We start from the raw sequence: 14539 nt of genomic DNA on the forward strand, positions 1-14539 counted from the left end.
CGGAGAACAGTTGGAAAAGTTGAGGGTAAATTATGAGGAGTCCTGTATTTATAGTAATGTATTTTAATTTGATGTTTATTTATTTATTTTGAGAGAAAGGGAGAGAAAGAATCCCAACTGCAATTCCAACTGCACTGGCAGTGCAGAGCCTGACTCAGGGCTTGATCCCAGGAACTGTAAGATCATGACCTGAGCCAGAATTAAGAGTCAGGCGCTTAACCTCAAATTCTTAACTGACTGAGCTACCCAGGCACCCCATAGTAATGTCTTTCAGATGTTCAGGAGCTGTTGAAGGGACCCAGGGAAATGACAAATTACAGGTGTTTTTATAAAGATAAAGCTGACAGCAACATAGAGAATGAATTGGAGAGGGAATGAGACCAGAAACAGGGTCAAACAGGATATAGAGTTCTCAAGTGGGACATGGTGTGGGTTAAGTCATCTAAAAGACAGAATTGGTAGAGTTCTGGTGGTGACTGGTTAGGTGAAAATGGGAGGATAGGGGAAGGAATCAAAGCTGATTCATAGGTTTCTGATTTAATGATTGGATACAGAAGAAAAGCATGTTTGAATGGGGGGGAAGATAATCCATTCTGTTTCAGACAGGCTGTATTTGAGGTGTCCATAGGACACCCAGGTGAAAATTTTCTGTAAATATATAGATATAAATTTTGAGGGAGAGGGGTGCCTGGGTAGCACAGTTAGTTAAGCATCCAGCTCTTGATTTCGGCTAGGTCATGATCTCGCAGTTCATGAGTTCAAGCCCTGCATCAGGCTCTGCATGGATGATGCGGAGCCTGCTTGGGATTCTGTTCTCTCCTTCTCTCTGCCCCTCCCCAGCTTGTGGGCATTCTCTCTCTCTCTCTCTCTCTCTCTCTCTCTCTCAAAATAAATAAACTTTGAAAAAAAATTTTTTAATTAAAAAAATAATTTTTGAGGGAGACCAGACATAGGTGAAGTCATCCAAGGATAGGATGTCAATAGAATAAGTAGGGAATAAACTGTGCAGTCCTAGGGAAAACCAGTACGTGAGATAACACACATACTATTAAGTACTTAGAACAGAACCTAACCATAGTGAGCACTGGTCTCCCTGGCTTAGAGTTGTATCTGACTCCCTATGAAAAGAAGGGGAGAAGGAGCCAAGTACAGGATGTTTCAGTCTATGTTCATTCTGTTTCTTGAATTAGCCCATTTCTAATATGTGGGAGCTCTCACCTGATCCAAGTGCTAATTGGAGCCCTTAACTATGGATGGGAGAGGGATGATGCACAGAGCTTGGTGATTGTTCTGGACTTTGCCAGGAGTCAGCAGTCAGCAAAGCATAACCAGAGAAAGAGAGAGAAGGGGGGCCCTCAGGAGCTAGCCAAAGGGGCTGCTAGGCTGGCTTGTGCTATGCTGGGGCCTTTGTCCTATGAAACTGTCCACACAATGGAGCTGGGTTACATGCTGATCTGGCATTCTGAATATGGGGCTGGGATAGAGATTCCACATGGTAGATGGAGAGATGGAAGTTCACCCAACCCCTCAGGACCATATCTCGATTCACCCACATTGTAATTGCCAGAGAGGATGTTCAATACTTGATAATCATAAATTATGTATATATATGATTAATTCATGAATCAGTTCATTTACATTTTAAGGCAGCTAACTTAATGTGTATATTGCCAGGGTATATCTCATTTGATCCTGATACAATCCTGTTAGGTCAGCAGGTTAGATATATATTTTTTTAAGTTTATTTATTTATTTTTGAGAGAGAGACTGAGCAAGTGGGGGAGGGGCGGAGAGAGAATCCCAAGCAGGCTCTGCACTGTCAGCATGGAGCCCAGCGTGGGGCTTAAACTCATAAACAGATCATGACCTGAGCTGAAACCCAGAGTTAGATGCTTAACTGACTGAGCCACCCAGGTGCCCCAGCAGGTTAGATATTTTTATGAAACTCAGACCTAGGTTATTCTTTAGGTCATGATGATATGGACTGGCCAGGGAGCAACTTCAGAGAGGTAGTAAACTGGTCCTGGATAACCTCAGAGGTGGGTATGGTAATTACATGAAACCCCTGTGGAGAAATGAAACAAGACAAACAGCTCTGCCTGCAGATTCTCTGAGATTTATAGATGCACTCACTACCTAATATTATGGATTATACTTCGTATGGCACCTCTAGGAGACTGAGAAATGGAGCCTTCTTTATGGAAGAGGGTATAGTGAACTTAGGATCCCTAGCCCCAGGAATATAAAGAGGTTGGAAGGCTGATTGTTAGTAACCCAGAGATAATTCAGTTTACTGTAGAGATATTTGAGACTCTAGGATGATCACTACTACAAGTTACAAAATAACTTTGTAATTACTCCAAGTTTGTTATTTTACAAATCCTATTTCTCCACTTTCATAGTTCTTAGTAGGAAAAAAATTCAAAAATTTTGTATGCTTATTTAAGGCCAGAAGAGAGAAGTCAGAGAATCTAGAATTAAAAATTCTGGCAACCCCTGAAAAGAGCCCCAAATACAAGAATGAAGTAGAGTGATAACACAAAAAGCGAACAAGCTAACCAGAAAAGAAGACGAAGACAAATTAGGGTCTGTCCTGGGTGATCCCAAGAGTGTTAGACTCCAGGAATCCCCTCCACTCCCAGGCAGTTTTCCTCAAAGGAACTTTCTTTTGCAGATTCCAATGGCCTGATTGCCAATTCAGCCTTGATACTTTCTTGCTGGCTTGCTCTGTTTCTGGTGAGGAATGGAAATATTCTTACCTTGCCTTCCCTGGAATTCTTATTGTCTTCCAGATCCTCAGTTTAGCTTTCCTCTTTACCTCTCTGGCTCCCGAAACCCAGGTTTATAAAGATGATTAGGAAGTGGAAGGATGAGTCTCTACCTTCACTGTAAGCACCTCTGGTGGACAGAAGCCATTATAAGCTCTTGCTCACTTAGTGAGTTTGGGTCAGAGGGCTAAAAAGGAAGAAAGAGCTTAGTATAGGAGAGAGAAGGGCTAAGGCTGGGGATAGTGGATGCTTAGGTGTGAGTATAAAAGTCTAAGGCTCCCTTATGGAGACCACTGACTGGGTAGGGGTAGCAGGTTGAGGGATGAGGTTCCTCTCTATTGGCTGAAGGGAGGACATGAGATGTTCTTTAATCACAAGAGTAGAGCTCTCACCTCTCTGGCTGCCTCTTCCTCCAGAAAAAGCACCTGAAACACTTGCTCCTCATCCCAACTCCACTCACTTAGACCTAGAAAAGCAGTCTCCAAACTGGAGCAGGACACCAAACAGAGACTCTGAGCCTGACTGGCAAAATTATGATCTAGGAGATAAGATTCTTGCAGAGAGGAGAAACCACCATCTTTTTCCATAGACTCCTTCCTTCTGAGAACCTTCTGAGGAAACAGAACTCTCCTCTTCTCTGTTGTTAAATTCCAGTCTAAGCCAGTGGGGGTCTGTTTTCTGACCACTCCCTTATTCTGTCTTTTAGTCCTTCCTTCCTTGCACAACAGGTGCTGGGGAAGGGGCAGTGCAGGATGAAGTGGTGGAGGCCTGGTTGGGAGAGTTTTTTGAGGGGGTGGGGGAGAGAGAGGTGGAGAAGGAGAGATATGAGAGACCAGGGGGGAGAAGAGTGCAGCAGACAGCCAGCCTGATCTTGCCTTCCCTCCCCTACGTGCCCCCAAGACCTATAGAGCCAACGGTTTGGGAGAGATGTGCTGGCTGAAGGCCTGGGCATCCTGGTCTTTGTAGGGGCTGTTCTTAGGGCCTCGTGCCCCAGTGGTAGCTCTGTGCTAGGCACAGTCCCTCAACCTTGCCTGAAGAACTGGTGGTGGTGAGCATGGCGCAGATTTTTGATGTGGGCCCACACTCAAATCCTGCCCTCACTCTGGTACTGCTCTGTACCAATTGGCTTGCCCCCTCTAGGGGGGTGTCCTATGTCCTGTCCCAGAGCACAGCAGCCATGTTGACATCTGTCCTTTTCTACCTAGCACTGCCCCAGGTGGCTATAGCCCAGCTAGCCATCCAGGTAAGCAGCAGCCTCCACCTTCCTGAATAGGGTGACACTGGGTAGGTAATAAGGGTGGATGGCTGATAAGACTTTAAGGAATGAACAAAAGAGGGGGCACCCGTGCTCTGCGCATCCTCTCATTTAGCCATCTTCAGTATGATGCAAATAGGTCAATGAGTTAGGCTCAAGCAACTCAAGAATTTCGGTGACTTGCTGCAGATCCTTTGCTTAAAGCTTCCTTGGTGGATAGATGGTAGGGCCTAGGGGGGAGCAGATGGGGAGATGTTTGTGTTCTCTCACCCTGGTCCTAGCATCTCTGGTCTCATCTATGAGCGGGAAGGGTCATAGGCCAGGGTCTGAGCTTGGAGTTTTTCTCCACTATCCAGCAGGTACTCACCATGTGTGCTGTGGCTCACCAGCAGTGATTGGAAGCAGGTGGGCCAGGCAGTCTGGCAGTGGGTTTCTCAGTGACTGCTGGAGCACTGGTATTGGTAAGAACCCAACCCATACCAAGCAAGAGTGTAGGGAAGGCTGGATTCCACTCCTCAAGGGAGACACAGCTGGAGTTTTTTGTTTTTGTTTTGTTTGTTTTGTTTTGTTTTTAAAGATAGGTTAATAGAAAACAATAGGTATTCTAGTTATACGTAAATCTATGCAAAAACTCCAATGAGTTTTTGAGAGCTCATATTGAATTTGAAAGCCTGGCATTCAGCTAAGTGGCCAATATGAAAGGAAATGGACCAGGGTTCAGTTCTCCATGAGATTCTTATCAATATCTGATGAGGAATAAAGAGTAGAAGTTGGGGCACCTATCTGACTCAGTCAGTGGAGCATGTGACTCTTGTTCTTGGGGTCATGAGTTTGAGCTCCACGTTGGGCAGAGATAGAGAGGGAAAGAAGGAGAAGGAAAGAAAGAAAGAAGTTGATAGCTTCAAAAAGGAAATCTAACCATTGTATTTGCTGTCTATAAGGGCACCAAATTAACTGCACTTTGCCCTTCTGTTCTTTCTTATAAGAGGCTGTAGGGTTGGTGGTTAGGGATAAGTTCTTGCTGTTAATAAAACCCTCATCAAATGTCTCCATTTATTAAGTGCTTTATTCTGTACCAGGCAGCATATTAAGACTTTACCTATGTTATGTTATTTGATCCAGAGGAAACTGAGGCTCGGAGAGCTTACATTAATTTATTCAACAAAGATTTATTTACTGTCTCCTGTGTGTCAAGCATGGGGTTTGTAGTGGTGAACAAATCAGACGCATCCCTGCCCTCTTGGAATTTATATTTAATGGGGATAACTTTAGCCAGGATGTTTGTTGTTGCTGTTGTTTGTTATGGATTTCAAGTGCATGCAATATTCCTTTGTTTATTACATCCCCTCCTCATTGGCTTATATTTGCCTCCCCATAATTTTTTTTTTTTTTTTTTTTTAAGCAACAGGCCAAAGTTTATTAGAGTATAAGAAAGGAAGAGTAGTAGGAAAGCTCCTTTTACCGAGAAGGGGCATTGGAAGGTGAATACCTCAGTTTGTTTGTTTTTTTTAAATAATAAACTAAGCACCATTATTTTTTAAAGTAATTTCTATGTCCAATGTGGGGCTTGAACTCATGACCTCAAGATCAGGAACCTCATGTTCCACTGACTAAGCCAGCCAGGCACTCCAATTAAGCACCATTACTAACCAACCATGTAACAGAAAAACTGGAACCTTTTTGAAATCACAGAAATCTACATGTATGTATGTAAATATTCCAGTTCATCCCCTCCTCCCACACACTTGAAGTAAACACCATCCTGAAGCCTGTGTTCATCATTCTTTGTGGGTTTTTTGTAGTAGTTTCATTTCATCTATATGTGTTCTGAAAGCATATTTTTATTTTAGATTTTTTTAACTTTACTTTTTCTTTCTTTCTTTCTTTCTTTCTTTCTTTCTTTCTTTCTTTCTCTCTCTCTCTCTTTCTGAGAGAGAAACAGAGTGTGAGCAGGTGAGGGGCAGAGAGAGAGGGGGACACAGAATCTGAAGCAGGCTCTAAGCTCTGAGCTGTCAGCACAGAGCCCAACGTGGGGCTCAAACCCATGAACCATGAGATTATGACCTGAGCTGAAGTCGGACACTTAACTGAGCCACCCGGGCGCCCCATTTTTTTTAAATGTTATTCTTTTTTTTAATTTAATTTTTAATTTAATTTTATTTTAGAGAGAGAGAGCGTGAATGGGGAAGCAGGGCAGAGGGAGGGAGGGGGAGAGAGAGAGAGAGGAGAATATCTCCACACTGAATGTGGAGCCCAATGCAGGGCTTGATCCAATGATCCTGGGATCATGACTTGAGCTGAAATCAAGAGTCAGACACTCAACCGACTGAGCCACCCAGGTACCCCTTAACTTTATATATATATATATATATATATATATATATATATATATATATATGTAAATTTTTTTTTTAAAGTAAGCTTCATACCCAGTGTGGAGCCCAATGCAGGGCTTGAACTTACAACCCTGAGATCAAGACCTGAGCTGAGATCAAGAGTCACACACTTAACTGACTGAGCCACCCAGGCATCCCTAAGTTGTGGTTTTTTTTTTAATTTTTTTTTAACGTTTATTTATTTTTGAGACAGAGAGACAGAGCATGGACAGGGGAGGGTCAGAGAGAGAGGGAGACACAGAATCTGAAACAGGCTCCAGGCTCTGAGCAGTCAGCACAGAGCCCGACGCGGGGCTCGAACTCACAGACTGCAAGATCGTGACCTGAGCCAAAGTCGGACGCTTAACCGACTGAGCCACCCAGGCGCCCCAGATCCTAAGTTTTTTGTTTTGTTTTGTTTTGTTTTTTTTCTTTATTTTTTTAAATGTGTATTTATTATTGAGAGACAGAGAGACACAGAGCATGAGCAGGGAAGGGGTAGAGAAAGAGAGGAAGACACAGAATCTGAAGCAGGTTCCAGGCCCTTAGCTGTTAGCACAGAGCCTGACATGGGGCTTGAACTCACGAACTGTGACATCATGACCTGAGCTGAAGTCGGTCACCCAACCAACTGAGCCACCCAGGTGCCCCTCCTAAATTTTTTTTAAGTAATCTCTGCAATCCAATGTGGGGACCAAATGCACAACCCCAAGATCTAGGGTTGCATGCTCTACCAACTGAGCCAGACAGGTGCCCTGATTTTTTTTAACTTTACAAAAAGGTTATGCCATGTATCATCATCAGGGACTTTTTTTTTTACTTGATATTGTATTGCTAAAATACATCCCTATTATTGAGTATCACTGCAATAGTTCACTCATTTTGACTGCTGAATAATTTTCCATTGTGTGAAATATATGTGTGTATATATACATACCTAAAGGGGGAGAGAGAGAGAGAGAGAGAGAGAGAGAGAGAGAGAGAGAGATCACTGTCTATACATCCATTCTCCCATCGATGGGTATTTGGGTTGCTTCAAGTTTTTTTTGCTATTGTGAATAGTGCTGCTCTCAGTATTCTTGTACATGTCTGCTGGTGCAGGTATAGAAAAGTTCCTCTTGGGTATATACATGAGAAGCTAAATTCCTGGGTCAGAAAGTATGTTTATTCATCTTTTTTTAATGTTTATTTATTTTCGAGAGAGAGAGAGAGAGAGAGAGAGAGCATGTGCACAGGGGAGAGGCAGAGAGAGGGAGACAGAGGATCTGAAGCAGGCTCCACGCTGACAGCAGAGAGCCCAATGTGGGACTCAAACTCACCAACTGTGAGATCATGACCTCAGCCAAAGTTGGATGCTTAATTGACTGAGCCACCCGGGCGCCCTTGTTTGTTCATCCTTATAAGATGGTGTTATACTGTGTTCCCAAGTGATTATTCTAATTTACACCCCACCAGGAGTCATAACTAGTTCTATCACTTTGTATTCCCATCCACATCTGAACCAAAGTATCTGTTGCTAAATTCTCTGCTCTTAACACCATGATGGTTAAAGGACTACCTTCTGTCCTATCCAGGGGTCCTTTCCCACAAGCAGTGTGAACACTGCATATTCACTAACAGAGGTGACTGGGAACTGGGAGCATCTCTGAGTCAAGTGCAACAAGGGTTACAGGGCCTGAAGTGAGGAGATTGGTGGGGCTTCTAGAACCCAAGAGACTCCATAGATCTCTAATGGATTGTTCTTCTTCCATGAATTTGGGAGCTTCAGTCTCCTCTGACCTGTTCTCAGCAACTCTTCCTACATATGGGTGGGTTAGGTGCACTCTCTGCCTTTGCTGTAACTGTTCCTATTTATCCCCAAGCTAGATATTGGACGAAGAGACGAGCATAGGCCATTATCTGTGTTCCTCCTCTCTCCCCACAAGTGTACTGGATGGGACCAATGCTAGTGACCAATACTGCAGACCTCTCCTTCAAATTTCTGCTCTCTTCTGGGGCTTCATGGGAAAAGTCTGTGGCCTATATGACTTGCCACAGTATAGAGATGCTGGAGCCTACCAGTATGTCCTATTGTGCCTTCTCTACCATCTCCCAGCACTCATCTCTAGGTCCCAAGTTCATCACCAAACTTGAGCACAACTGAACCTCATTCCCCATGCTCTCCTTTCCCATTTTATCCTTTTCTCTCTCCAGACACCCCCACCCTCAGATTTTTCCCTAGGGATTAAGATTTAAGACCCTAATGTCCTGATTACGACCATATTAGGAGGCATTAGACCCTCCCACTTGTTCATAGTCATGACTCAGTTTCTTTCTTTTTAGTACTTCTTGCCAGGACCTTGTAAGTTAGGAAAGATGAAGTACAACCTGATTCTGAAATTTAACTACTAACCCTTTTCCCCCTCCTCAGGCCCACACCCCCAGCCTATCCATGGAAGATAGCTTCTTCCTCCTAACTGTCTTTGTGGTTTACAAGGCCAGGCTGAGGGTTTGGAAAGGAAGGTGCTGGCATGGATTGGGGGTAGGGAACCCGGGCTTCGAGAAAACCAGACACAGCAGAACTATTCTGTCCCAGAGCTGCAGGGTCCACAGATTCCAGACCAAACCAACCAATGGACAAAGGCCCTCTAATCCCAGAGAACTAAAGAATTCTCTTCAGTTATCCAACTTCCCTGCTGGACCCCACTCCTGACCCCACCCCCACCCTTACCCCTGCCCGACTCAGAGGAGACTGAAGGTCCTCAGGAGCACAGTCTCATACCCCATGAAGTGAACTCAGTCTGACTGACCTTCCAAGCAGAATTGAGGAATGTTCTAATACAGATGACAGTCAGGACCATGAACCCCAACTTTGACACAAAGGGAAGGACAGACTTTTATAGTCCCCCTATTCTTGGTCCCTTCCTCCCAGAGCCTCTCCAGCCCTGACACTACCCCCACCCTAACACCTATGGCTCTGCTCATCTCCCAGTGGAAGAGGGAGGGAAAATCGAACAGCTTTAACAGATGCGTAAGTGTGGGCCCAGCCCTCCACAGCTGTGAAGGGGTTAAGAGGCTGGACCAGCCACTTCAGCCTGCCCCTCCCAGGGATTAAGAGTCCTCTATAAAGGGGACTGTCCACCCAGATCAGGCCAGGGGGGTATCAGGGACCCAGGCATTGTGCCCATCCCCCCTGCCATGTGGGAACTGCGGTCAGCCTCCTTCTGGAGGTCCATATTTGCTGAGTTCTTTGCCACCCTCTTCTATGTCTTTTTTGGACTAGGGGCTTCACTGCGTTGGACCCCTGGACCCCTGCATGTTCTGCAGGTGGCTCTGGCCTTTGGCCTGGCCCTGGCTACGCTGGTGCAGGCTGTGGGCCACATCAGTGGAGCCCATGTCAATCCTGCAGTCACTTTTGCCTTTCTTGTGGGTTCCCAGATGTCGCTGCTCCGTGCCTTCTGCTATATGGCAGCCCAACTCCTGGGAGCCGTGGCTGGAGCCGCCGTGCTGTATAGTGTTACCCCGCCTGCCGTTCGAGGAAACCTAGCACTTAATACGGTAATGGTCAGCTAAGTGGGGCTGGAGGAACCTGGTACCCTGATTCCCTGCCTGGTGGTGGCCGATTGGTTCCTCAGGGGGCTGGGACATGTGTGTGTGTGTCTCTGTGTGTGTGTGTGTGTGTGTGTGTGTGTGTGTGTGTGTGTGTGTCTTTCAAAGGTAGTTTGCAGGACTAAGGAAGGCAAAAAGCCCTGGACTGTCTCAAGAAACCTGAGTTCTGATCTCAACTTTTCTTCAACTCCTTGCAGGTTCTTTTTTTTTTTTTTTATAAATTTTTTTTTTTCAACGTTTATTTATTTTTGGGACAGAGAGAGACAGAGCATGAATGGGGGAGGGGCAGAGAGAGAGGGAGACACAGAATCGGAAACAGGCTCCAGGCTCTGAGCCATCAGCCCAGAGCCTGACGCGGGGCTCGAACTCACGGACCGCAAGATCGTGACCTGGCTGAAGTCAGACGCTTAACCGACTGCGCCACCCAGGCGCCCCGCTCCTTGCAGGTTCTTAAGGAAACTTATTTTACCTTATAGGGCGCCAGTTTCCTTATCTGTATAAATGGGTAAGTTATTTCCACCATGAAGGAGTATTATTAGGAAAAAATAAGAAACAAATACTGTGAAGAATACAGAAACAATTACTGTGAAGGTGGTTGTATTATCCTTCCTCTCCAGTCAACTGATGCCATAAGGGGGTTCCTGTATGGGAAGCCTTGAGGACGTGACATTGTGACAACCCTAATGAACTGCCTCCTTTCTTCTTCCTTTGCCCAGTTGCACCCTGGGGTAAGTGTGGGCCAGGCCACCACGGTGGAGATCTTCCTGACACTCCAGTTTGTGCTCTGCATCTTTGCCACATACGACGAGAGGCGGAATGGCCGCCTGGGATCTGTGGCCCTGGCTGTTGGCTTCTCCCTCACCCTGGGTCACCTCTTTGGGGTAAGCAGGAAAACGAATCAACTTCTTGTTTAAAGATTCCAGGGCCCCTAAACTTTTCCTAACTTTTGAATTTCTTTCTGCCCACCTCACTGTCAAACATGAACATAATCCACCTGACTCTATCAGTCAGCACAGAGGAATCAACATTGTTCTATTCCTCTTTTGTGACCACTACATCTGGTCATTCTTGCCCCCAAAGTAGAAATGTATGCATCATGGGGAGATGTGGGTTTTGCCTATGGATCTATAGTCTGTCCCCGATGAGGCATCAGTGCCTTCATTCCACTGTGGAACCCCCATGAAGCCTGTCCTTCCCTACTTGCTGCTGGCTGGAGGCAAGGTGCCAGCCCTCAAGGACATGTGGGTTGTGGGGAGAGAAGCTGGGGTGGAGTAGGGGAAAGTGTCTCAATTAAGACTGTGTCTTTTGCAGATGTATTATACTGGTGCAGGCATGAACCCTGCCCGCTCCTTTGCTCCTGCCATTCTCACCAGAAACTTCACCAACCACTGGGTAAGTGAGGGGAGAGGGACAAGATCCTGAAGCCCTCCTGGATGGGTGTGGGCTGCAGGTTCCATGTTGGGCTCCTACCTTTCATCTGGATGTGTTAACTGCTTTACCAGCACTCAGCTAAAGGGGCTGTCACAGTTTGGCATGCCTATGGGAGCAGGATTCATTATTTTGTTAGAAAGAGAGGTTCTTGTTCATATTGTTCCTTCACTGGTTGGTCAAGGGATTTTTACTAAGTATCCACGGGATTCTAAACCTAGCACTGTGAGGACAGACAACTAAACAGGAAGTCAGAAACTTCTACTCTCAGAGCTCAGGATATGTGTAAGTAGAGATAGGCCTGGGCCTCATTCCAGTTCTGGCACATTATTGGCCTTGTGTGTGACCATGGCAAATGGTTCAGTCATTCTGCACCCCGGTTTCCTTAACATAAAATGAGGTGTTATGAAAAATAAGTATGAAAGTTATATGTGTGAAACATTTAGCACAAAATCTGGCATGGAATAAGTCCTCAATAAAAATTGGTTATGTTTGTGTTGTTTGGCCAAATGCCAGACAAACATACAGAAATAATTTTTAAAAAATTAAAAGCTGTATCCTTGTTTTCATGGCATCATTATTCACAATAGCCAAAAGGTGGAAGCAACCCAGTGACCCTCGTAAATGAATGGATAAACAAAATGCAATATGTACATACACTGGAATAATATACAGCCTTAAAAAAGCAAAGTCTTACTCATGCTACAACCTGGATAAACCTTGAGGACGTTATGCTACATGAAATACACCAGTCACTGTATAATTCCGCGTATGTGAAGTATCTAGCGTAATCAAATTCATTGAAACAAAGCAAAACAATAGTTGACAGGGGTTGGGAAGAGGGAGCAATGGGGAGCTATTATTTAATGTGTATAGAGTTTCAGGTTTGCTAGATGAACAAGTTCTGGAGATTTGTTGTACAACAATGTGAACATACGTAACACTACTGAACTGTACACTTAAAAATGGTTAACATGAGGGGCACCTGGCTGGCTCAGTTGGCTAAGCATCTGACTCTTGGTTTCGACTCAGGTCATGATTTCACGGTTCATGAGTGGAAGCCCTGCATCGGGCTCTGTGCTAACAGTGTGGAGCCTGCTTGGGATTCTCTCTCTCCCTCTGCCCCTCACACTGCTTGTGCTCTGTCAGTCTCTCTCTCTCAAAATAAATAAATAAACTTAAAAAAAAAAGAAAGGATTAAGATGATACATTTTATGTTTTACCACGAGTAAAAAATTTTTCAAAGCAATATATAAATTAGTGCAAATTGATAAAAAATAGAATATATATGTGCTGAGATGTGGGATAAAGGAGTAGTTTGGTGAGTCAGAAAAGAAATGGTAAGTTTTGAGGCACTGAAGCAGTTTAGAATTTAAAAACAAACAAACACTGATTTCTGCTTAAATAGTTCCCAGTTGTATGTGCCAAGTGCAGATGTCTGTTTTCCACCCATAGAGTTGGAAAAAGAATAGCCTTGCTCTTTTTTGTTGTTGCTGTTTAATTTTTTTCTTTTAATTTTTTTTCAATGTTTATTTTTGAGAGAAAGGGTAGACAGAGCATGAGCGGGGGAGAGGCAGAGAGAGAGGGAAACACAGACTCTGAAGTAGGCTCCAGGCTCCTAGCTATCAGCACAGAGCCTGACGTGGGGCTCGAACCCACGAACTGTGAGATCATGACCCGAGCCAAAGTCAGACATTTAACCGACTGAGCCACCCAGGCACCCCACTTGCTCTTGATCCCTTCCCCAAGTCTGATTATTCCTCTCCTTTTCCTACAGGTATACTGGGTGGGCCCAATCATTGGAGGAGGACTAGGCAGTCTCCTCTACGACTTTCTCCTCTTCCCCCGGCTTAAGAGTGTTTCTGAGAGACTGTCTATTCTCAAGGGTGCCAGGCCCAGTGACTCCAATGGACAACCAGAGGGCACAGGGGAACCTGTTGAACTGAAGACCCAGGCCCTGTGAAAGCTCCACTTGGCCAGAGGGAGTAGGAAGCTTCTGGGTTTATTCAGAGGGGCTGAGCCAGCCCCTGGATGAAGAAAGAGACTGGGGGAGGGACATGTATTTCTTTATTTTTTAATTTATGTGTGTGTGTGTGTGTGTGTGTGTGTGTGTGTGTGTGTGTGTGTGTTTTGCCTTTTGCCGTGTGAAATCTTTCAAGTTGCATTCATGAGCTGGTTTGTGCAAACTTCCCTTCCTCTCCATCCCACCTCTCTTCGCCGCTGAGTGTGCATGATTGTGCGTATGAATGTGAGTGAATGTGGCTGTGTCTAAGTTTTGGGGCACAGCAGGAGAGGTAGGGAAGGGAAAAAAGGTGTCATCCTTTACCTTCCTCTCCCAACCCAGTGTGGTGAGCACAGGAACCAAGACCTTTAAGCTTCGGCCTTTACCTTGCTGCCAAGTCAAGTTTATGACCCTAGGTTTCTGCAGGAGCAGGGAAGCAGGGAGTACTCTTCACAGGAGGCAGATGGAGACAAGGCATTTCAAGGGTTGGGAGGAAGGGGCTGGAGGCAGGGAGAGAGGAAATGGCGTTATTAGCCCCAGATCAGGTTGCAATTGTGCCAGAAAGTTTTGGGGAAGTTAATCGAAGAGTGTAGTCTACTTATCTCAGGGATGCTTGCCCCAAGGACTTGGGTGGGGAAGTAGCTCTGAGAAAAGTGAACACTGGGGTTTGAACTGTTCTGTAAAGCCACATAAACTTGTCTACATCCACTGGCTGGGTTTTGTGTTCATTCTGGTATGATGGATCTCTTTGGAGGCCCTGGGCCAGTGAGCTCCCAACCTAAACAAGGGGTAGGGTGAGCCTAGAATCTAGAAAAAGTAACTAGTTTAGCTGTTCTGCCAGACATTCCCAAAATGGCCTTCAGGCAGAAGGTACTTAAGCCACAGAAGGGTTCCCTAAAGTCAAAACAGGAAATCTGATGCCTGGAGCAAATCACGAGGGGTGGGGGGGGAGGGCGGCAGTAGGAGGGAAGAGTCTTTGACCCTCAGAGTTTTAATTTAGTTAGAGAACTCAAAACACCCTTCAAATGGTATCTTTTACCCCTAGTTTTATAGTCTTCTTTATTTTCCTTTTTTTGTGTGTGCGTCTTTTCACTTTTCTCTCATATGTCCTTTCATCTTCAGC

The 14539-nt window shown here is 45.1% G+C and overlaps 1 protein-coding gene across 1 annotated transcript; it reads left to right on the plus strand.

The window, feature by feature from the left end:
- The first annotated feature begins 9575 nt into the window (after nucleotides 1-9575).
- Nucleotides 9576-14124, plus strand: MIP (major intrinsic protein of lens fiber). The gene is made up of 4 exons (XM_025926647.2): nucleotides 9576-9935; nucleotides 10703-10867; nucleotides 11298-11378; nucleotides 13192-14124. The coding sequence occupies exons 1-4, from the start codon at nucleotides 9576-9578 to the stop codon at nucleotides 13375-13377; spliced, it is 792 nt and encodes a 263-aa protein (XP_025782432.1). The 3' UTR covers nucleotides 13378-14124.
- The last annotated feature ends 415 nt before the right edge of the window (nucleotides 14125-14539 follow it).

Source organism: Puma concolor, chromosome B4, assembly GCF_028749965.1.
Source record: "Puma concolor isolate L17-30 chromosome B4, mPumCon1.1.hap2, whole genome shotgun sequence".
Taxonomy (NCBI): Eukaryota; Metazoa; Chordata; class Mammalia; order Carnivora; family Felidae; genus Puma; species Puma concolor.